The sequence below is a fragment of the Malania oleifera genome, chromosome 11 (genome assembly GCF_029873635.1).
Source record: "Malania oleifera isolate guangnan ecotype guangnan chromosome 11, ASM2987363v1, whole genome shotgun sequence".
Lineage (NCBI taxonomy): Eukaryota > Viridiplantae > Streptophyta > Magnoliopsida > Santalales > Ximeniaceae > Malania > Malania oleifera.
Window position 1 is genome coordinate 71,378,285 of NC_080427.1, and position 11,008 is coordinate 71,389,292.

Sequence of the window (11,008 nt, forward strand, 5' to 3'; positions counted from 1 at the left end):
CTAAATTTAATTAATTAAAATTAAAAGTATATTCGCTATTTTTTTTCTTTGATTTTGCTTTTCACAACAAAATTATGACAAGAAAAAATCACAAGAATGTGACAGCTGGCATCTCATCATTTAAGTGTTTTTTTTTTTTTTCTTGTCTTGTATTTCTTTGATGAATGGAGTTTTTTCTCCTTTTATTTTTATCAAAGTAAAATGCATTTAGCGAAGGGAAAAAAACAAAACAAAACAAAAAACACACCGCCTTTCAATTGCAACAACCCAAGAACAGGGCTGAGGATAAGAGAGAGAGAGAAAGAGAGATGGCAATTCAACTGAAGCTCTACACAAGCGCCAACGCCGGCACGTCTCTGAAGCAGAAGCAACCAGTTAAGGCATGTCGGAGGACAGTCAATTATTTCCAAGTGAAAGCAGTTTCCGGCAAAGCCCGGGAACTGATAGATTCCGGAGCCATCCGGCCAATACCGCCGAGAGAGGCGCCGGCGGCCATGAACTCCGAAGGGTTCGTACTCCTGGACATCAGGCCGGCGTGGGAGTGGGAGAAGGCACGTGTCACGGGGTCGGTTCACGTGCCGCTATTCATCAAGGAGGAGGACAAAGCGCCCGTAACGCTGCTGAAGAAGTGGGTTCACTTTGGGTATATAGGCCTGTGGACCGGCCAAAGTCTCACCACCATAAACCCTAATTTTGTGCAGCAAGTGGATCGCTCTGTTCCTCGCAAGGACACCAAGCTCCTCCTAGCTTGTGGTGAAGGCCTTCGGTAACACCATCTTCACAATTAATATATTATTTATAAATATATATACATACATTCTTATAGTATAGAAGAATCTTTGATTGGAGATCGATTAATTTATCAAGATAATTTAACAGAGTGTGTGTGTGTGTGTGAATTATAGATCAATGGTGGGGGCTGCAAAGCTGCATGAAGCAGGGTACAAGGATTTGGGGTGGTTGGCAGGAGGATTCAACCGTGCCAAAGAAGGGGATTTTGCAAGTGTTGAAGGGAGTGAAGAGTTGCAGTTTGCCACCATTGGAGGTGTCTCCTACTTCTTCCTTAAACTGCTTATACTGTTACGGGCTGTTGGAAAAAACAGTAATTGATGGAATTGGCTGTGTTTCGCTTTCACTCAATTTTTATTTATTTTTAAGGCTTTGTTTCAAGTCATCATAATTTTTATGTACAAATTTTAAGTGATCATAGTATTCGGTCCCTATGTATTCTTTTGGGATGATAGTAGTTGGCCGTGAATATTGGAAATGGTCGATGGGCTCCTTTTATGTTGTAGGAGATAGGTCACTGTTGTCCCTTGGGCAATTTAAATTATTCTTTTTTATTTAATTTAAGGACAATGATTCTCCCTTCAAATAAATCAAAACATTCATTTCATTTAAGTTATGGAAGAATACTAGGAAAACACCATTTTGGCTTTTAAAATGCCCCTAATAGAATAAATTGTCTCCCACAACACCTCAATTAACCTCAAGATTATAAGAGAAATTATACAAAGGACCTCCTCCTCCACGTGTCCGTGTGCATGTTTAATTAATTATGCACTTTACTGAAAATGGGTTCCTCTTTGATATTAATGAACGTAAGATCAATTTGTCACATGTCTAATATTAAATAAATATGCGCACACACACACACACACATGTGAAGGGGGAGTTTCCCTATATAAATTTTCAGGTCACACTTTCCATTTAAGTCTGGTTAAAGACATCCCCTGTAGGAACGCGAATCAAGAAAATAAAAGAAAAAGAAAAAGAAAAAGTAAAGAAAAGAGGGAAGAAGGTTTGGCACAAGGCCAAATCATTAACGGTTTCAGTGAGTTTAGGGAAACCGTCGACAATTTCAACTACCGAGAATTCATATGTACAGTACACGAGAGAATTTGGTTTGGTCAATAACCAAACCATCAACAGTTTGAAGAAAACCGTCGACGGTTTTCTGCAGGGCAGGGGCTTATAAGTTAGGTATTTGTTATAATATTTCATTTCAACTCATATTTTCTCTCTCCTAGGGTTTTCTCTCTCAACCCTCACGTCTCTCTCTCTCTCTCTCTCTCTCTCTCTCTCTCTCTCTCACACACACACACACACACACACACACACACACACACACATAAGCTCCCTCGGGTCACCCTCTCTCCCTCCTCCCAGCTTGTAGGTCCATGTTCCTCTGCCAGTTCAGAAGCTAGGGTTTCGGTTCTCCAAAGGTTTTAGGCAAAATTTTTAGGAACAGGTAAGTGGACTAGATTATGTCAGTTATTTTTTAAATATGAACCGATTAAATTGAAGTATATGATTACAAGAACAATATATATGTTTTTCTAAATGAATCAGGCATATGAAAATGATAGTTTTGATTATTATACGCATTTGAGGAAAACTAAAGTGAATGGGTTGATCATCTCTTTTTCTAATAAAACATATAGTTTGAGTTAAATTAAACCTTAGAGATGATCATACCCTAATTTTTAGCAAATTATATATTCCCTGGGCAGTTTATTATATTATGATTTATCATCCAAAATTGTGTGGCATGAGAACGAGTATTATGACATTATTAAACATGATGGTTTTGTTAGATAGTTTTATCAGTATAATGATATGGCGGCTATATGCCGACTATGATATAATGATATGACGGTTATATGTCGGTTATGATATTATGATATGGCGGCTATATGTTGATTATGATATAATGATATGGTGGCTCTATGTTGAGTTATGATATGCCGGTTTTGTATCGAGATAGGAAATGACATACTTTATACAGAATTATTGTAATAACCCGAGAAAAAAATTAATTAATTAATTAAAATTATTAATCAATTAAATAGTTGAGCATTATTAAATTAACGTATAAAATAAACAAATAAAAAGAAATAGTATGAAAAAACAAAATTAAGACTAATTATTAATTAATTAATTAATAATTATTGATTTAATTAATTAAATAAATAAAAGGAATAGTGTGGAAAATAAAAAAATTGAAATAAAGATATATATATATATATATATATATAAAATATTAAAATAATATATATTAAATGTAATAAGATGGATTGGATTTTAATTTGAAATCCAATTCCATGTTCATCCTCTCTACATTTCTCCAGTCACTCTCTGCGTCCGCTTCTCACCTCTCCACTCCTTCGTCTCCGTCTTTCTCTCTTCTCAATTTCTCGACGAATATTCGACCAATCGGAAAACGAAAGATGTCGTTAGATTTCTAACTCCGCCACCGACATTTATACTGGAGCGGAATTGTCGTGGGAGCAACGTAGGCATCATTCCTGGGGTAAGGTAACTTTCCCATAATTTCTGAATTTCTCGTGAAATCTACCATTTAATCAACGATTAGGCACCACCATGGGGTCCTAGTCTTCGTCATCGTCATTTTGGTGTAGGAAATTTTTCAATTGAGATTTTCTAGACTCTACTCCAAAGCGAGAGTGAGATTTGAGAAATTAGGTAATTTGACTATATTTAAGGGTATATTTATTTATTTAGAATTTATGGGCTTAAAAAATATTAAAATAATATTTTATTTAGGGTTGATTTAATGGAATTAGGATTTTTGATTCAGGGTCCGGGTGAGCGCCGTAGGTATTTTTCGGGGTCCCTGTTGGCGTAGTTCAAGAAATCATGTAAGGGGAAAAATATATATTAAATCAGAAATTTTTATGAATTTAATGAAAAATAAATTGTGTTATATATACGTGTATATGTTTCGATACGAGTCTAAAATGCAGATCATTTAAATTATGTTTATTCCGAATTTAGGACTGTTTATTTGATACGTATATGCAAAAATGAGCTAATGAAAGTGGAAAATATTTTCAGGATAATTATGTAAGAAATGAAAGGTATTTCAGTATATAAATGTTAAATGTTGGTTGGTTTATTTTACAAGCAATGTATGAATTTTATTACTAAACTGTGTGGCATGAGATTCTGTGCAAATATATATTAAATGTATGAGATGCAGGTTAAGTAAGTAATGCATTGTGAAAAACATGATATGGACTATGTTGCTTATGTGTGTTAATGCAACCATGTAAACAGCTGAAAAATGTTGGGTAAAACAGTTGAAAGATGTTGGGTATGAAATGAAATGAAATGAAAAGGGAAATGAATGAAATGGAAATGAAATGTGAAATGTGAACAATATAAAATGGGAAAAAGTCACTTAAAGTGAAATGAAGTGAAATGTTAAAGTTATGAACATGAACATAAGTGAATGGTTGAACAATGACAGAAAGAATAATATATTATGGTATTAGCAGTATTTATGCTAGTAGAACATGTTATGTTTGGGCGAGGCACGCTCTTAGCCCGAGGGCTTGCTGAGAAAGGCGAGTGCCTTAGTCGTATCAGGTGTAGCAGTAGACTACTTAATGTGTTAGGGCAGAGGGAAACTACTATTATGGGTGGATAGATTTCGCTATTCTTGGGAGCCTTTACCGGTAAACTTTTGTATGAACTGTGTGAGTACGAGATCAATTTATCGCTTGAGGGCTTACTGAATACGGTGAGTGCCCTGATATGCTTCAGTAATGACCTTCGGGTTGTCAAATGTATTAGAGCAGGGGGGTGCTACTTGTATGGGCGGGTAATCACCCCTATCCTTGGGTAATCTCGTGGGTTAAATCTTTTGCATATGATTGAGTAGGTTCAGAGAATGATTTCAGAAATTATGTTAATGATTTTCAAATGTTAAATATTTTGTTGTTATATAGACTTGTGTTGGCCACATACTGTTTTAATATATGGTTTCTTCCCTTACTAAGATATGTCTCACCTGAATATGAATTTATCTTTTTCAGGACCTCTTCAAAATCGAGCTTAAAGATCTCAAGGTTTTATAGCATTATTCGGAAATAGAAAAAAGAAAAAGGTATATTTCTATTTTAATTTTGGGATATATAAAATTTATGTTTTATGTCTTTATGTTTTAAGGTTGTTGAGTAAGGAATGGTTGTGAAACATACTAGTATTGTGAATACTGAATATTTTTGGGAGATATGTGTATATATGAGAATACAGGTGGATGCATGGTTTATTATGGTGTGTAGATAGATTTAGAAAACTCTGGTATTATATTATTAGAAGATTATAATTATGTTTTCCGCTGCGGATATGTTGATTATGGATTATCAGGGATTTTATCAGGTATAACGCATCGGATTTGGGTTTAAGGGATCGGGGCGTTACATTATGGTATCAGAGCAATGTCCAGCCAGAAGTGTGATTAATTTCACATCGCCTGGATATAGAGATATTAGAGTATTAGGTTAGGGATGATTTATACCAGAGTATAGGATTGAGTTGCGATAAGGATAGGAATGAATTTCCTATTCTAAATAGAAAATCATCTCTTTGTCTCCAATATTAATTATATTCTCGATGTTAGTAAAAAATATAATAATATTTTATTTGAACTAAAAATTTTATTTATTTGATTGAATTAAATTCTCTAATTTAATTATCAAATAATAAAATAGATAATTCACTAGCAAAAATCAGAACACTCGTTAGTGTGCGACCCCATAGGTTCAATACTAAGTATGTAGTAAGTTGGTCACACCAATTTACTAATCAAAGTTGGCGTCTAGCAACATTCCTTAGTAACCAGATAGCATCAAGTACACAATTACATTCAAGAACTCGTAGAAGAATAATATAGTATTTTCTTTCGTTCTTATAGCTCCGGGTATACCCTAGGATATGGTCCAACTATCAAATCTCATAGGTAACCTATTATGTTCCATGTCTATTATAACTAACTAATGAACGACATAAGAAACTCTTTTTCTTCTTTCATTCAATTGCCCTGACCAAGGTCTTAATTTACTCCTTATAATTAATGACAACATATAACTCAAAGTCATTACCAAGAGTTGACGGATTTCATTTTGATCAATCATTAACTTTACAAGTATTAAATCATACCCAATATCGTTTCAATTATCACCTTGGGCAATAAGTGTAAAGTATGATAAATAACATTTTAATTACTATGAAGATCTCTAGGTAAATTTTTTTTTTTCTTACATCATATTTCTCAAGAAAATATCCTATTGACAGTTTGATAGTAATTCTAGCCATTAGGAATTTTCAATTGAATTAGTTCGATGATCATATCTCCATATGCATCATCTATATATGTAATTTAATTAATGAGATCAACTAATCTCTATCTTATAGAAACCACCACACACACACACACACACACACATATATATTGATCTAACCGGATCATTAATGTCTTAATATTAATGATCCTATGACCAAGAATAATTTAGATTAAATAGTAAAAGGCCTAATTCTCAATTTAACAATCTCCATCATGATGACAAGCCTATAAATTTAATCAATGATCTTTATTTAGTTAATTAAATAACTAAATAATAAAACTACTAATGTCATTTATTAATTAAAACTGTTGATAAAAAATGTATTCAAACTATGTAAGGTTGGATCTTGGGCATACTAATTCTATCCCTAACAATTTCTATCTTAGTGTTAATTCGTAAGAGAGAAGCAAATTATTTGAGTACTTTCTATAATAATTTTGAGCCTTCTTTGTCCAAGGATTTTTATAAAGCAAAGATATGGGTGGCTAGGATGGTGAATGTTGACAAATTGGAGCCAAGTTCATGTCAGTTAACTTAAAAGGTCCAAATTCAAAAGTATAAACATTGAAAAATGCTTGCTAAAGAACCTGCACAAAATTTTTATGGATTAGTATTAACTTCCTTTTGTCAAACATTCTTTATTTTTGGCGTTTGAAAGATTTCCTATGAGAATAATGATTATTAGTGATAAGTTTTGTTTAAGCTTCAAACATTGTTGCTTGAGAAGGTTATAAGCGAATGAAACCATAACAAAAAAAAAAAAGAAAAGCAAATGTTACTTATGTCATGGCTTGGACCCCACGTAACATTGGAAATAAATATCTATCTACAGCAACCAATCGATATAACAACCCAAATATTTGCATAGCGGAAGATCTCAAATATATTTATCAGAATACTAAAAACCTTTTATTACAATAATATCTCTAATATCAAATATTATCATTCATAAAATTCTAAAATATTAAAAATACAACTAATTTAAAATCTATTCTTTATAATGTGTCTTATAGTTTACCTATTTTTTTTCTTTTATTCAAGTAAATAAGACTGTTAATGCTTTTTTTTGTTTTAATTTTCAGTGTGATTTTTGTTTATAAATTTAAATACATAAAAAAACAAAAAGATACATTTATCTCTTGAACAGGAAAGAAAATTTAAACTTATTTTGAGAAGGAACAATTGATTAAGATTTTTTGATATGTCTATCTTAGATTTGTCAACAGTTAATTGAATTAGTCCGTCTATTATGTGATAGATCAAGTGGTAGATCCCATCTACCTAATAATTTTTCCCTTAAATAGGTATTTCTAATTCCTACCCTTGCAGAAAAAAAATAAAAATATTAGGCCTTCCGAGAGGATCAACATAACCTTTCTATCATCAAATGAAAACATTTCAAACATTAGATCTCAGACGATACGGTGTACATATAATTTAATGGGACTTACTCTTTAAGATATTTTTATTGAATGAAAAGATCTTATAGGAGGATCACGTTAGTTCTCAGAAAAAATAAATTTGTTTCTCCTTATTTACAATGTTTTTCAATTAATTAAATGAAACTCAACAAATGTCCAAAAATAATTTCAATCTCTACTCAAATGAGTTAATACTAGCTGAATTTTTTCAATGAATTGATTGAATCTTTTTCTCTTGTCCCTTGTATTATCATTTAGTGCTTGCTTGGTACATAAACTGATAAGTATTGGATAAAATTAGAAAGGAAAAAAAAACATAACACTGAGTTTTTTATTTTCTCTATTCAAATTTCTATTTCACTTGATTTTGAAAATTAAAGGTGAAATTAATACATTAAAAAGTATATAAATAGAGCACCCATAATTTTTAGTGGTAGGAGAGATACATGGCCCTTATTGTCATATATAAGATTGGTCACAAGAAGTGGAATAAGTTTATCTAGTTTTTCTAGTTAAAGCCTATTTTGTCTTTATCGCCAACAGTTTTCCTTAACTAACACAAATAATAAATTTTGGGAGTTCAGTTCATTCCAATTCTGTCCTACAACCTTAAACATCAAAACAAAGGCACCATTGCAAATCCAACCAAACCAAGTACGACCTTCCAAATATCTAGTGTTCATCCTGTGGTGGAGCACCACTTTTCTGGGCTTGCCTTCCAAGAATTCATATTACAATCAACATATCTTTATTTCTCATTCATGCATTACACGAAATTTCTCAATTTCACGCTACTTTCCTATTGCAATTTCCACAATAACAGTCGTGAGACTGTCAATCTTTAGGTATTTGAGCAAATCCCCATTCGAGACTAGTCCGACCTGTTGGCATACCTCTCCACCTTAGCGTCGGAGAGATTCAATCCAACCATGGCCTCGCCCAACCCGCAGCTCACCTCCGCCAACACCCCCGGGTCGCTGTAGTGAGTCACCGCCTGCACTATCGCCCGTGCGCGGCGTCCTGGATCGCCGCTCTTGAACACCCCGGACCCCACAAACACCCCGTCGCATCCCAGCTGCATCATCATCGCCGCGTCGGCCGGGGTCGCCACCCCGCCGGCGGCGAAGTGCACGACGGGCAGCCTCCCCAGCTGCTTCGTCTGCATCACCAGATCGTAGGGTGCCGCGATCTTCTTGGCGAACGCGAATACCTCGTCGTCGTCCATATTCATCAGGACCCTTATGTCGCCCATCACGGAGCGCACGTGGCGGACGGCCTCGACGACGTTGCCAGTGCCGGCCTCGCCCTTGGTGCGGATCATGGCGGCGCCCTCGCGGATCCGGCGGAGGGCCTCGCCGAGGTTGCGGCACCCGCAGACGAAGGGGACGCGGAAGTTGTGCTTGTTGATGTGGTGGAGGTCGTCCGCGACGGTGAGGACCTCGCTCTCATCGACGTAGTCGACGCCGATGGATTCGAGGATTTGGGCCTCGACGAAGTGGCCGATGCGGGCCTTGGCCATGACGGGAATGGTGACGGCGCGTTTAATGTCTTTGATGAGTTGGGGGTCGGACATGCGGGCGACGCCGCCCTGTGCGCGAATGTCGGCGGGGACGCGCTCCAGGGCCATCACGGCGCAGGCGCCGGCCTCCTCCGCCAGGCGGGCTTGCTCGGGGTTGACGACGTCCATGATGACGCCGCCGCGGAGCATTTGGGCGAGCCCTGCCTTCACGGAGAAGGGAGATTTCTTGGTCTCAGCGATTGTGCTGTTGCCGTACACTGCTACGACGCCGATTCCGGCCATGGTTGCTGTTGAGAGAGAGAGAGAGAGAGAGAGAGAGAGATGGGGAAGGGGGAGGCAGAAATGTGAATATATATATATATATCGTGGGGAAGGGCGAGTGCATCAAACTCCCTGCGCGTGGGGGAATTTAAGCGTGGTGGCCTTGGCGTTTTCCAGGGACCATGCGCAGCCACCGTGCAGACTGCGTATACCTCGTAATAGGTAATGGGCTACCATTACCATTAACACTCCTAACCACCATTAATATCCCATTAATAATCTTAAATTATTCATAACCCCTATTAACATAATAATATACCTATAGATGCGAAATTAAATAAGGGCATGTCTATACTACTATATAAGGGCACTTCAAGAGGAGTGAATATCTCATTCTTAATATTTCTTATTTCCTGTTACAATTTAAATCTCTCCCAGTTCTTAACTTAGACTTCAAAGTGATCCTTTGAAGTACATCCTAAGTCTTCCAAGTCATTCTTGTTTAAGTTCTTATAGGTACTCACGGTCGAACGTTAATCCATATACGTCATTCAATTTTTGACAGTAACAGTTGATGTCGTTTGTGGGAACTTGTAAGGTTTTCCATCTTTGACCATGACTACATCATAATACCTCCAAATCAAAACCCGCTATAGGATACTAATCGTCCTAATCAATCCATTCTACTCCAATAGACAATTCGTTATTGAGCGTGCCTCCAATTGAATTTCTAACTTTTCCAAAGGAGGTGATATTTATTTCTTAGTTGTTACAGTTATAAGTGAAATTATCCACAAAGACCCAACTCGTTTTCCTCCCTCTTGCACTACCCCATCCCATTACATAAGCAATAACTCTGAGGGAGCCATAGCCAAATATAAATATCGCTTAATTTCAAAATGTGGATAGTGTCTTACAAGACTCTAACTTTAGGACTGCTAATATAAACTTGGCTATCTGGATCTTCCAACAGTTCCATTCAAGAACTATATTAATCCAACTATCTGTTTCATTGTTTTTGGATTCAATTGGAAAAAGCTACCTTTAGACACCAAGAACAACTCCCTCTAAAATTTTGAAAGCACAAAACAAATCCAATGCATACACAAAACTGGATAAGCAACTGCCACTCACGGCAGTGGCCTTATCTTCAAGTGAGGGGTAGTTGATTCAAAGTTGCTACTACACTAGGAAGCAAGGGGTATGATTTGAAAAATGCTAGCAGAGCTTGGCGCCTCTAGAAGCCCTAGAAAATGGTGGTTGAATTGGGAAGTGCTTTCTCACAATCCCACTCTCAGACTAATACTCTTCGATTCACACACCAAACCCACCAATCAATGTAAGAATATAAGTGTAACGACCTATTAATCTTATCATATAATAAAACATATTTAATAATAAGATCAACCAGGACGTGGGTAACGGGGACATTTGTCATACACAACGGAACCTAAGCAACAGTAATTATAAATCACATTTTCACAACCAAAAAATACAAATACCAGAGTCAACTACACTCCCAAATATCTGTGTTTATATACAATCTCCCAAAAATACAAAAGTATCTCTAAGATCCCACATCAAAATCTCCTGATCCTAGTTCAAACTTACCCTATCACAACTGACTCAATGGCCGCTTTGATCAGCCGATCTTT

At 36.1% G+C, this 11,008-nt stretch overlaps 2 protein-coding genes across 2 annotated transcripts; one reads left to right on the forward strand and one right to left on the reverse strand.

Annotated features, from left to right (window-relative positions):
* The first annotated feature begins 221 nt into the window (after positions 1 to 221).
* LOC131168018 (rhodanese-like domain-containing protein 10) lies at positions 222 to 1,267 on the forward strand. Its single transcript, XM_058127162.1, has 2 exons — positions 222 to 766; positions 906 to 1,267. The coding sequence occupies exons 1-2, from the start codon at positions 309 to 311 to the stop codon at positions 1,108 to 1,110; spliced, it is 663 nt and encodes a 220-aa protein (XP_057983145.1). The 5' UTR covers positions 222 to 308; the 3' UTR covers positions 1,111 to 1,267.
* A 7,031-nt stretch (positions 1,268 to 8,298) lies between these two features.
* LOC131168558 (probable pyridoxal 5'-phosphate synthase subunit PDX1) lies at positions 8,299 to 9,467 on the reverse strand. The gene has a single exon (XM_058128078.1). The coding sequence runs from the start codon at positions 9,372 to 9,374 to the stop codon at positions 8,445 to 8,447; it is 930 nt and encodes a 309-aa protein (XP_057984061.1). The 5' UTR covers positions 9,375 to 9,467; the 3' UTR covers positions 8,299 to 8,444.
* Between the last annotated feature and the right edge of the window lie 1,541 nt (positions 9,468 to 11,008).

Coding starts and splice junctions, on each gene's coding strand:
- LOC131168018 (XM_058127162.1), top strand. CDS start 309: ATGGCAATTCAACTGAAGCTCTACACAAGCGCCAACGCCGGCACGTCT. Junction 767..905: donor GCTTGTGGTGAAGGCCTTCG/GTAACACCATCT, acceptor TGTGAATTATAG/ATCAATGGTGGGGGCTGCAA.
- LOC131168558 (XM_058128078.1), bottom strand. CDS start 9,374: ATGGCCGGAATCGGCGTCGTAGCAGTGTACGGCAACAGCACAATCGCT.